The sequence below is a fragment of the Panthera leo genome, chromosome B1, assembly GCF_018350215.1.
Source record: "Panthera leo isolate Ple1 chromosome B1, P.leo_Ple1_pat1.1, whole genome shotgun sequence".
Taxonomy (NCBI): Eukaryota; Metazoa; Chordata; class Mammalia; order Carnivora; family Felidae; genus Panthera; species Panthera leo.
In genome coordinates this window covers 86,752,463-86,766,018 of record NC_056682.1, presented here as the reverse complement: position 1 = coordinate 86,766,018, position 13,556 = coordinate 86,752,463, and the positions used below count along the sequence as shown (strand labels likewise).

Below are 13,556 nucleotides of genomic sequence, written 5' to 3'. Positions count from 1 at the left end.
CTGGAGTTGGGCTCACGAAACAAGGGGAGGAGAAAACAAACAATATCAAGTAGAAGGGGCCAGGCTCCAAGCGAAGACACATGACCAGCGTGGCCCTGGACGAGCTGCTCCATCTCCAGGGCCTCTGTTTTCTCATCTACAGAGTATTGCATTGTACCTGTCCTGTCAACCCCACAGATATCGGAGGTGTTTGTAAAACAATACTGTAAATTGTTATACACGTAAGTCACTGAACCTTCCTTCAAAGGTTCAGAGCAAGAAAGGGAAGGGCACTGTACTTGATGTCTTAAAATATTCATGGATGTTGTAACAACCCACTCTTACTATTCCAAGAAGAGTAATCTTTCAGTTTGAAAATGCAGAACTAATAGCAGTAATAGAAAATAAAGCCCCAAATATGTGAGAGGTTGATAGAATGAATGGCAAGGGTTTTTTTTCCTAATTGTTCTTCCAGGCATATGTGAGGTTGTGGGTGATCTGGTTTTTAAATTTCATGAGAGAATGTCAACCCTACTTTGATTTGTAAAGTAAAAAAATATCTGCCTTTGAGTGATGAACAGAATACTCACAATTCCAGGCCTTTGTTCCCCAGATTTCTGTGTAAAGCCCACATCTAAGAACACTCATGCAAGATTAGACATGCAGACACGGCCATTCCTTTTTGTTTGTTGTTTATTTCTTAGAATGAAGGATAGAGAGACAGGTGCAAGTGGGGAAGGGGCAGAGAGACAGGGAGACACAGGATTGGAAGCAGGCTCCAGGCTCTGAGCTGTCAGCACAGAGCCCCATGTGGGGCTCAAACTCATGACCGTGAGCTCCTGACCTGAGCCGAAGTCGGACGCTTAACTGATTTAGCCACCCAGGCGCCCCCCGATTCCTCTTGACAAAATGCTAGGAAAAGCTTAGTTGCTTCTAAGCAGCTGGTAAACTGGATTCTTTGAATCTCATTACTGATCATCTTTTTTGCCTTGGCCTCCAAGACATTCAAAACCAAACCTTGCAGCTGAATTTTAATTACTGTGTAACATTTTACAACATGTATTCTGTATGCTTTCATCTTTTGCCATCCTTTTTTCTTTTACCTATTTTTTGACTTTCACTTGTTCTTAGAATATGTAAACTATCTGAAATTCTTTTGGTAATAAAGCAGAGTATAAATTACCTTGCTACATTAAACAGATTCAGGTTTCTAGATGTGGACAATTTGTGTACAAGAATGTTGAAATAGGATTACAGAATCCTTATCTATAATGTAAAAACATCAAGAACTATGATGGAATGGGGGCACCTGGGTGGCTCAGTTGGCTGAGTGTCCGACTTGATTTTAGCTCAGGTCATGATCCCAAGGATCATGGGATCAAGCCCCTGCGTGGGGCTACGTGCTGAGCATGGAGCCTACTGGGGATTCTCCCCTTCTGCCCCTCCGTCTCTAAGATTAAAAAAAAAAAAACTAAGAAAAGAAAGATAATGGGAGACTGGGCACCAAGAATATGTCCAACACCTCATTTTGGTTTCCACAGATTGGTAAATCTGAAGAGAACATCACAGCAAAATTTTGCAACATTTTAAGATTTAGTTTGTGAGAAAGTAAGGATCATTAGATGATAGTACAGACTTATTCCTAAACTGACCTACCCGCCCCGCCCCCCCCCCCCCCCGCCTTTTTTTTTTTTTGGAAGGGAGGGAATGGAGATTGAGGCTAAAACTGAATTGAGAGGCAGAGAAGTTGTTCTTAGGTCTGCCACTGACTAACCTAACTACGACTGAGGAGTCCATTGTTTTCAAACCTTAGTGTCTTTATTTGTAACACGGGCAATAGATCAGAAAATCTCTAAGGTTTCTCAAAACATTGAACTCTGGTACCTCCACAAAATTTGAGTTTCTATTCACACTGCTCAAAACTGTTTTTGCAGGGGGCCTCTGACTCTTGGTTTTGGCTCAGGTCATGATCTCACAGTTCGTGAGTCTGAGCCCCACATCTGGCTCTGCACTGACAGTACAGAGCCTGCTTGGGATTCTCTCCCTCTCTCTAAATAAACTTAAAAAAAGTCCCTTTAAAAAAACAAAATATTTTTGCAATTTCTTGGAACTGCTTCCATATCCAGTTTTAGGGTGCTCTCCAGAAAAGTACTGTGAATTTTATAGCCACATCTCGTTTTGAACCAAATATGGCATTACCTAGCTTGATTCACATCAGTTTATTTACCTCAAGTGACTTGGCAGTTTCTAAAACTAAAATCTTCCTCAGAAAACTTGCCTCTATTAATTATGTTTTAAATTTTAGGCCCTGCTCCAGGAAGCAATTAGGAAAAAAAAAAAATTTTTTTTGAACAATGGTAGCATTGTTGGCATTAGTATATAGCTTTCCAAAACAATTTCTTTGAAGGGACAAGGCACGTTAACATAATATACTGTTTTGTAAGACTTTCTCACCTTAATTAAAGAGCTGTTAAATATGAGAAAGGCTTTGGAATTGATGAAATATATAGTATGTAGGCTTTTCAAAAGCCTGTTCTAATACTTTAAAAAAAATGTTCTATTTATTTTTGAGAGAACGCAAATGGTGGAGGGATAGAGAGAGGGGGGACAGAGGATTTGAAGCAGGCTTTGTGCTGACAACAGTGAACCTGATGTGGGGCTTGAACTCATGAACCGGAAGATCATAACCTGAGCTGAAACTGGACGCTCAACCGACTAAGCCACCCAGGTGCCTCAAAAGCCCGTTGTAATACTTAATACACCTATGTCAAACTACCTTTTTCTACTGAACATTTAGAAAGCTTGAGATAGATAGAGCAGATCCCTGAATATAAAGCTTTCTTTGTATCCATACAACTTGCCAGCAGCAACAATGAAGTCTCCTAGACATAGTTAATACTGATGCCTGGCTCCCGCTGCCATACGTTGTAACTGAATTGGTATGGAGTGTGACCTGGGCAACAGGATTGTTCAGTCTTCCCAAGTGATTCTAATGGGCAGCAAAGGTACATGTTACAGTGAATTAATATCCTGTAACTCAGAAATAATTTGCAGGTTATGTAAATAGTACTTCATCTGTTATGACAGCGATGGTGTCACTTAAGTCTTCTGAAATAGACAACACTTTCTCAAAGTTAAACATATTACTATAAGGGGATGGGAAGAAATCTCTTGGGAGAAGACGACAACTGTTATTTTACAGCCTATTTATAGTTCAGTTTTATTTTGTTTTTGATACAGAAGTATTAAACAGTCTTGTTGTTTGTAAGTTCTCACTGTGGAAGTTGTGATATATTGTGTTTAAGTCCTGAACTCCCAACATTACTGCTGAGTTGCAGTGTTCAAAAAGATAGTTATGGTTGCTTAAAACGAGAACTAGATAAAAATCAAATCAGATCAGTCTCCCTTGCAGGACTTGAGTTTTCAAGGCTTTGGAGGCGTGATGCGCAAAGGAAGCAAACCAGTGCACTTGCAAAGGGTTGCATAGTATCTTCTCATTCTCTTTAGGAATGTATCACTGTGTACGACTTCCTACAGAATATTGTAAGTTTTAATTACGGAGATTGTATGGTGATTGTAACATAGGGGCTGAAGTACAAATAAATCACAACCACAGAGGGCTTGGGTTGTGAATGGTTAAAAGCTGTAATACAGGGAAAAGTTACAGTGACAGCTATGGAACTAAAATAAAGTAGGGTTATTCTTGCCTCCCCAAAACAATGTGCTGTGTCCATGCCCTCGGAGTAGGCCAGGTGACTTCAAGTAAAAGTAGCATAGGATACTCTGTAAATAACCCCAAAGACAATAAAATTGTCTTCCTGTGTAAGTCTAATTATTACACACGACTGATTTATACACAGTGATCAGAGATGCCTTCTCTGTAGTGAAGTAATTGCCAGGTTGTCAGAGGGAGGCCACTGGTAACGTCTCAGGTGCCCCATCCCTTATTTTCTGCCTTCAAGGCCACCGCCTACTAGAACTGCCCCTTTATTTTTACTGTATCAACAATCTCTGGCTTTTTCTTTGGCCACCTATGCTTAGCCCTTTCTGCTACACTTGATAGTGTTGCCCACCATATCTGGAAATGTTCCCTCATCTGTCCTTTTAATTCTCTGTGAACCATCTTTCATTTCCACTGCTTATTCTTTTTCCTCTCCCCTAACCCTGGTCTTTATATACATTACACATTTCTGTCTTTATCCTCAGAATTCACTCAGAGTAGACCACTTCCCAACCTGGGTGGTTTCCCAGCCTATTTCAGAGATTTTTATTTTGATATCTGTCACTTCTAACTCCATAAATAAAGTGAACTCCTATGTGGGTGAATGCAGAGGGAGGTCTAGAGAGCAGCCATCTGTGGAAGGGCCTAGTGAGGTACCGGTGCCTGGAAAGTTTGTAGTCCAGAGATGACCAAAAGAGAAGCAAGAGAATAAGGCTTGGGAAGGTAGGCAGAGGCCAGATCAAAGGACTTAAATGTTCTGCTTTGAACTTTTATGTTTTCAGGAAGAGATGCCATTGAAGAATTTAAAGCAGTAGCAAGAGAAATGGACTACAGAGAGGCTTGGCAAGATGAGCAGTAAAGGTAGGGAGGATGGGAAAGGAAGCTACTTACAAGGTACTGTCAAGAGGATTTGGTGAACGGCTGGAGGTAGGAAGTAAGGTGTCTGGAATGGTTTCTTCTGGCCTGAGTAATGGGCTGCTGGTTATGTCATTTACTGAGCTGAGAACAGATTTCAGAACAGAGCTCTCAGCTGGACATTCAAGGAGTAAATCGTAGGCATTTAGATAAACCCAACTGAGCCTGAAAACTCTAGGCCAGAACACATTTGGCAGTAAAAACAACAGGCATGGATGAAATTATCTTACAATTCAGTTGAAGTAAAATCGTAATAGTAAGCACTTACTAGAGTGCTTGCTAGATGCCAGGCACTGACTCTAACAAATTAATTCATTTAATTCTTGCAACTACTCTGAAGAAAAGAGCCCCATTGACAGAACCTTAGTGTTAACATTAAATGGGAAAACTGAAGGACAGCAAAGCAGACTAAGAGGACTGACTGGTCAGGTAGAAGGTTGTCATGGAAAACCAAAAGAATTTTTAAGAAGCAGGCTAAGGCACAAGGTCACATGAAAAAAATGAAGTGTGTTTGATTTTACTACTGTATTATTGGACCCCAGTGAGAACTGTTTCTAAGCCAGAATTCAGCCACTGAAGAAAAAGAGACAGAATGATAGGCTATTAAACTGCTGGAACAAGGAGACCAAGGAGGTGTGAAAGGAGAGGAGAGGCAGAGTCCAGGAGGAGGGCACACCTGCCACCTCCTTGAAACAGGTGGGTGAGGAAGGATGCCCGTATAAGTAGATACTCTTAAAGCAAAGGATCCAGATATGGAGGGAGTTCACAGCTCACGACAGACTGCTGATTATTGTTCAAAAGCCCTAGTGAGGCTGGAAAACATAGTGGCATCAAGCTATTGTTATGTGGTTCCTCAATATACCAGACACAAAAACAAAGGTAGGTTACAGTTTGGAAGGGTTGAGATTAAAAGCCATACCACTGGTGATTTTAATCAGCAGAAACACTCTGATCAGTAATACTGTTTTCAGATCTAGACCTTAGGTGTACTTGTTCTGAAAGAGCTAGAAAAATGTCTAGGCAGAATGGTAGAGATAAGCTAGGTAGTTCTGGTTTGACCCAGTTAGAACCAATTAATAATATAGCGGGGAGGGGGGTATATTATTCGTTGAAAATTTAAGTCTTATCTGTCATTCACAGTACATGACTTAGATTCTTAGCAAATGTGTTACCAAAACCAATACGTGTCTGAGTGTCCAATATGCTTAGCACTTTGGGAGTGGTGAGGGTATGGTATAAGCTATATATGTACTCTTTGCCCTCAAAAAATATAGAAGATAGGACTCAACAAATGAAACTATAGTGCAAAAAAGAAAGTGCCAAAGAAAACTGAAATACTTAGGAAATGTTTTAAAAGTAGGCAGAATTTGAGCTTAACTCCCAAATGGGATAAGAAGCGAGTTTTTCTTTCAGCTTTTATTAAAAAGTACCATCAGGTAGGGGCGCCTGGGTGGCTCAGCCGGCTAAGCGTCCGACTTCGGCTCAGGTCATGATCTCGCAGTCCGTGAGTTCGAGCCCCGCATCGGGCTCTGTGCTGACAGCTCAGAGCCTGGAGCCTGTTTCAGATTCTGTGTCTCCCTCTCTCTCTCTCTGACCCTCCCCCGTTCACGCTCTGTCTCTGTCTCAAAAATAAATAAACGTTAAAAAAATTAAAAAAAAAAAAAAAAAAGTACCATCAGGTATATTTATGGAAAAGATCAATGCTTACAAAGGGTTCGGTTATAAAAATCTTTGTTGACCTAAGTAGTATCTGATCAAAAGCACAATTAAAGGCCACAAAATATTAAGTATCAGTTTATTTAAATTTCTAAAAGATGTAAAAATAGACAACTTTTCTTTGTAGTAGAAAGAACATGAAGATGTGGAGTCCTAGGACCTAGTTTGGTGTGAAATTAGGAAACTCCTATAATCCCTCTGGTACCTACCTCCATTTCCTAATTTGCAAAAGGGCAAGAGTATTACTTGTTCATCCTAACCCTCAAAAGGTCTGTTTGAGAAATAACTGGTCTGATTTGAAATAGAAATTCTTTACGTGTGGCCAACATTAAAATAATAAACTCATCACGGTAAGTAGAACATTATAGTTCATGACAGTAATTAGAAATTAAGTGGCAACATGCAGATATTTGCAAATATTAATGTAATGAAACAAAACAGAAGGAATATTTCTTCACACGGTAGTTGGGAAGGAGAAATAAGACTCCTACTACTTAACTAGAAATAAGACTTCTACTACTTAACTAAAACAGTGTCTCTATACTAGCTTTTGAATATTATAAATATCACCAGACACCAAACCACAACATAAATTTCATTTCTATATTTCAGAAAACCTACTTGAATACACTTTGAAACAAGAGTACAACAAAATAGAATATACTTCAAATGTTGAATATACAAACTATTATAGTTCAAATCTGAACACTGGTACTTTCCCTCTTAAACTTCAACTAAAAAAAAAGAAAGAAAGAAAGAAAAGAAAGGAAGGAAAAAAACAAAAACACCAGGTATTAGAGCTACCTGACAAAAATTCATGCTGAGCCTGAACTTCCAAGTGACAGTAGAACTGGAACTGATATGTCTGCACAGATGCCAGGGCTAAGTGAGTGACACAGGCAGGTTACAGCAAAAGGCCAGAGCAACTGTTAATTTGTCCACAATTAGGAAACTGACAGACTTAAACTACCATATAAAATGTTACATGTAAATTCTATAACAATACTGTGCTAGGTACAAGATTTTTAAAATTTTTCTTTTAATAAAAAAGCTTTACACAAACAAGCCATTAGCTTATTTCGATAAAGAAAACTGAAAATTAGTCTAAGGCCTTTGTTTTAAATCAGCTTAAGCTATATGATATAAAAAAAAAAATCGCACTAGATCTTTTTTGCTATCTTTCTGAAAAGCTTTTGGATCCATTTTCAATTCACATTCTAAAATACCTATATTAGCAGTCTTCACGTAGCACCAGTTAAGTGAGTTCTGTGTGAACACAGTAATAATTGCTGGTATGCATATAAAATGCATCAAAAATTGCTGTATGTAACAATGAGATCACCCATCCCAACCCCTCCCCACTGAAAACTATATAACCTCTTACAGAATGTTAGTGTTCCAAGTCTTAGTGTAACTTGATATTGTAGTGAGTTGCTTGGTCCCTTTTCAATCCTTTTTCTTATTGATGGGTTCAGTTGTTTCCTACTGTAAGAGGCAGTTTTCTGTCAGCATCTCCGTATGTAGTTCATTTCCCACTGAAACATGGGATAGGTAATTTACTTCCAGTAAGTTTGATTGTTTTCTTATATGCATTAAAAATGTTTTAAAGTCTTCTTTTGACTCTTCTTGATGACCTCCCTTGCAAGTATTTATGTTAGTACTATTACTAACAGTCTTAAGTCCGTGGTAGGGCTGCTATTTTATTTCTCACACGTCACTAGTCCTTCCGTTTTCATAGTTACGGGAAGGGCAATAGCTGAAGGTGCACTGACAACCACTACGTGGGTCACTGTCTTATTTCCATCTGCTGGTTTTTCTTCTTGTACCAGCTGCAAAGTTTTCACGTCATGTTCCTGCTTTTTTGCCACTGCTTCCGATTTTACCTCTGGCCCTTTTATGACCGCACTGATAACTCGGGGAGGAGTCTGGCCAGATGCCTGCTGAGTAGGCACCGATAGTCTCATTACAGGTGTACCATGGGCTATGGAAACAGGAGTAAGTGCTCTCACAGCCAGCGGGGTTCCAACAATGTTAATGCTTCCCGATCCAGTCAGATTTGACTTTGTCTGAAGTTGACACTGTGCAAGTTGTGTAGCTGGGATGGTAATAATTTTGGCAGGCTGCATGGTGATTTTGTCTCCATTTTCAGAAGAGGCTGGCATCACAGTAGGGATTGTCTGAATAACTACCTTTGGAGAGGTTGCTGTTGTTGGACTAGTGCTGGTTATTAACGGTGCACCTGCATTAACTGACTGAACTGCCACAGTTGAAATTTTCTGACCCAACGATGTCATTACAACAGGTACTTGCATCGCGACACGAACTGTCCTAGTAGATTAAAAAAATTGATTTAATGTTAGACAGTAGGTTTCTTGAGCAAAAAGATGAATGCAAATCTAAAATGTACAAAACTATTGCTCTCAAACTCTACAGGTGTACTGACAATTTACAGTATGAAATAGCATGAAATAAATACATTTTAAAAACAAAAGCCCACACTAAGTTCCATCTACAAAACCATAAAAACCAAGTCAAGTTAGTTGAGACATCTACTTTAACAGCAACAAAACACATTTAAAAAAGATCAGGCAATTTTCCAAGTCTTGATGACAGTGGGTTCTTAGGCTGCTAACATTAAAAAGGGGACATATTTTTGCTAAGGCACTTTCTAAAATAAATACGAGTAATGGTTTCCATCACTGACCTTGGAGCTGCCGTTGCTGACACAGATGTGGTAGTAGTAGGGGACCTGGATGGAGCATCGTGACCAGGGGAAGTGATATTCACAACTCTAGGTACACCCTTCTCTGCTCTGGAGCAGTTCAGAGAGGAGTTTTTTCCACCACGAACAGAGGTTGCTGCTTTTAGGAGACTTTCTGCAGACAGTGACACTCGTTCTAATGATTTTTCATCAGTAGCTGCTGCTAAGTCTTCATTACAAGTTTCACTTTTGTCGTCGTCTATGACCACTATGTTTTTGGGCATATCCTTGAACTGATATACAAGCCTCTGTCCTTCAACCTTTGCAAGAATACCCCTTTGGTAATAATATCTGTAAGGGAAACAGTACTACATGAATCAAGTGCATTACATTTTTTTACCCCCCAAGAAACACCATGTAGAATGAATAGTAACAGAAACATTCACTTGTTCCTGTTAGAGACCAGAAGGAACTCCTTTAAAAGGCTGAATCTGTGGAGTATGTGAATACTGTCACGTAAACTATATGTCCATTTACAAACACCCCTAATTACAAGAAGGCATGTATACTGAAAAGTTTTATGGGTTTCCCAAATTGACAAAACTTAGGGGAAATTTTCATATTAAGATAAATCCATTGTAACAAATTCACAGGAACTAAAAAGTAAATTAACGATTTGGAAACCATTTTGTTTGCGTTTAATTTTCTTAAAGGTCTTCAACTTTTCTATTAAAGAATGGTCCTAAAATTAAGCACATTTTTCTGCAAAGATGGGTTTCCAGTGATGCTGCAATTTTAGACATCTAGACCAAAATCTTTCTCCCTATCTACCTCCAAATCCAAGAAACTGCTCTAGAATATCCCCCAAATTGTTATAATAAGGGGCTTTTAGAGCTCTTTTTTAAACCACTAAGACAATGTTCAGAGGTATTACGTTTTGTTTAAAAATTCACTCTTGTGTTCTTACCTCAGAGCTCGTCCCATAGTTTCATAGTTCATATCTGGCTTATTCTTATGCTTCCCCCAAAGCTTAGAGACAGCCTTGGAATCCACAAGCTTGAATATGCCTTTTTCTCTCTGAGTCCACTTAATATACCGAGGACAAGTATTTTTATCTTGAAGTAGATCTAAGAGAAACTCCCACAAATAGGTTGTGTTTCCTTTGAAAAAGTGATAAGACATTGGTGAAAAATTCTTTAATATAACTAAAAGCAAATATTTAATTATGCTGAATAAAAATTCATTTATTACTGGTAAAACAAATGTACTAAGAGTCTGTCAATAAGTACTTGACTATATGAGCAATCACTTATACAGTGTCAAATTGTGTCGCCCAATTACATATAAACTATCTTTCATTATAAAAGTCCTACATATACTTGTTTGCTGGTTTTCAAAAATAATATCCTATTTATAGTTATGATACTCCTATAATAGAGGTCCTGGGTTTTGTACTATTATACATCACCCTATCCTAAATTTTGAGTTCAGTAAAGGCAAATGCATAATGCATAGCACAAAGTGAACCTGAATTAAACATAATCTAATTTAATCTATTTACAGATTTAAACCATGAATAAATTTGCACCAGTATGTTTATCATATAAGCCCAAATTCCGTGATCAAAATTCATCAAAAGGCACTTATTTACTGGAAAGGCAAGTAGTACACAATGAAATATGCAAAACTTTTAGACATTAGTCCAAGGATCTTTTTATAAGATCTATATATATACTTTTATAAGATCTATACTATATACTATATAATGGCACACCCAACATGAGGCTCAAACCCACAACCCTGAGATCAGGAGTCGCATGCTCCACTGCCTAAGCCAGCCAAGCTCCCCGAAACGTATTTTTCTTTGGTTCACCTTTATGCATGAACTCTGAAGTACATGTCTTATAAAGTATAAATTACCCATGACCCTTTAAACATTCTTTTATCACTCCTCTGGACTACCAGTCAATTTGGATTTGATTATCAATGAATGAGAGCTACTGCCTCTAAAAATAGGGTTGTTGTTGTTTTTTTTCCTTAACCGCTAATCTCTTTCTACTGATGATACCCGATTCAGTGAAGATAAGCAGTATATTAGGATTTCATTATACACGAACAATTCAGTTAGTAAATACATTTGTGCTTCAGTCTTAAAATATGAACTCCTTAAATAGAAATACTAAGTAGTATTTCTAGCATTTCCTTTAACTGTCAAGTATTCATCAAATGTTAACTATATACAACATTTGATCATATACTAACAAAATTTGAAAATGGGATATTTCTGCAGAGTAAAATACTTATTCATCACACACTACGTAGTAGGACACAAAAGAGCATTTAAAACGTGGTCCTTCAAGGAATTTACAATCTAGTTGGGAAGGGGGAAAAAGTAAATGACAAGTTAACAATACAAAAAAGAAGTAATGGTTTGAAATGACCTAAGATCTATCACAAGGCAATGCATAATTATATTCCAAATGATTGACAAAGTTTCTGGGGTTTCAGGAATGAAAATAAAGTGGATCAATAAAGCATGAAGACTTGGAAAATGACTAAGATGTGTATAGAGGAAAAGGAGAGAAACTGGGTAGGTAAGGTAAAGAACTTAATCCCCCAAAGAAGAGTCAATATTTTTTTCCCCTTTGGAGAACTCTTGAGGGCAGACAAGTAGTGGACAGTGTTTATAAGAAGATCAGGCTTTTCAGGCTGCTGATTTTCTTTTATTCCCCTCATAAGCCTCTAGGGCCAGAGGTTCTTAAGTTGATCAAAGAACAGAAAAGAACACTGAGAAGAAGAAAATTACACACACCACCACGAGTCACTGGGTCATCTCTAGGCTCCTACTCACTATCCCCTTACTCTCATCAAATCTAGATCCAAATTATAGCCTTCATGAGAAGAACCTTTAAGGGTGGGAGGCTTCCAAATTAAGCCACTGCTACTCAATCTAAATGCTGATGCTCTTCCTCAGGCATTTCATTTTCATTCTGGAATTCTCTGAAAATTCAATAAATTTATTAAGCCACAGTTGAGACCAGTGTGCATCTCTTGACTTGAAAAGATTAACCTTCAACTTTACAAGGTTATATTTATGGCTCTGAAACCCCACTGCACCAGCATCAACATGTATAAACTATAGGTAACCTTCAACCACATCAAGATGAGTACTTGGGACATTTTTATTTTCTTTGTGATCAGGCCCCAGAAGTGGATATAGTAAAAGTGCAGAGAACTTACTCTGTAAAAAAATGTTTGAATAACAGACAATGCCTTTTATATAGTAGGGATTTGAGTGCCTCCATGTTTGTTGAACTAGACTCATAAACGTTCCTCAGGTTACCTTTAGGTACCACTCCACCCCAGTTCCCAACCACAAGTTAAAACTTAAAAGTCTTCATCTCATTTTAAGGAAAACAATTTGGAAAGGGAAGCCTTTATCAGACAAGGTGGTTCATTAAGCCTCTGACATACTGTCAGCATTTACAATGACATTTTACAGAGGAAACACTGAACTTCTTAAAATTTTTATTTTTATCTTTTTTTAATGTTTATTTTTGAGAGACAGGAACAGAATCTGAAGCAGGCTCCAGGCTCTGAGCTGTCAGTGCAGAACCTGATGCAGGGCTCAAACCCACAAACCATGAGATCAAGACCTGAGCTGAAGTTGGACATTTAACCAACAAAGTCACCCAGGCACCCCTTAAGATTTTATTGCTAGGTAATCTCAAGATTTTATTTTTATTTAAAAAAATTTTTTTAATGTTTATTCATTTTTGGAAGACGGAGAGAGACAGAGCACAAGCAGGGGTGGGCAGAGAGAGAGGGAGACACAGAATCCGAAGCAGGCTCCAGGCTCTGAGCGGTCAGCACAGAGCCCGACGCGGGGCTCGAACTCACAAACCGCGAGATCATGACCTGAGCTGAAGTCAGACGCTTAACCAACTGAGCCACCCAGGCGCCCCTCAAGATTTTATTTTTAAGTAATCTCTACACCCAGTGTGGGACTCAAACTTACAATCCCATGATCAAGAGTCACATGCTCTACCGACTGAGCCAGCCAGGTGCTCCCAACTGATTTTTAATCTTTAATCTTCACATTTACCATGCTGCCTCAAGTTTAGTAATACAATATGGAAATTTTAACAAAAAGTGATTCTGACTGGCAAAAACAGGTCATCACAAAGGTTTTCTCCAGTGTTAAGCATAAGGTCTTTGAGTACAGGAGACTGCTGATGATGGGAATTATTTTAAAAACAGTAATAATTGTATACAACATAAATTAAAAGATAAAACCTAAGATGTTAGAAATGTAAAATGACCAAAGACAGACAAGGAAATAAGTATCCTAAATCCGTCCTAAATTGAATTATTATTGGTTCCTCAATAAATAACATTTCAATGTAACTTGATTTGTAACGGATTTTTTTTTTTTTTGCCTTTATTTCCTGGCAAACTTATTAGAGAACTTTTTTTTTTTCTAGAGACTTACTTTTTGCTTTAATTATTTAAAATTAGATGTAA

General features: G+C 38.2%; 1 protein-coding gene across 17 annotated transcripts in view; it reads right to left on the bottom strand.

Annotated features, from left to right (window-relative positions):
* Positions 1 to 6,396: 6,396 nt before the first annotated feature.
* ELF2 (E74 like ETS transcription factor 2) overlaps positions 6,397 to 13,556 on the bottom strand; it is a 95,855-nt gene continuing 88,695 nt past the window's right edge. For all 17 annotated transcript variants that reach the window (XM_042935457.1, XM_042935463.1, XM_042935466.1 and 14 more), the window contains 3 exons: positions 10,000 to 10,192; positions 9,036 to 9,383; positions 6,397 to 8,659 (listed from right to left, as the gene is read on the bottom strand). In XM_042935457.1, the coding sequence (XP_042791391.1) occupies positions 8,032 to 8,659; positions 9,036 to 9,383; positions 10,000 to 10,192 (1,169 nt within the window). In that variant the 3' untranslated portion in view covers positions 6,397 to 8,031. The remainder of the gene's footprint in view (positions 8,660 to 9,035; positions 9,384 to 9,999; positions 10,193 to 13,556) is intronic.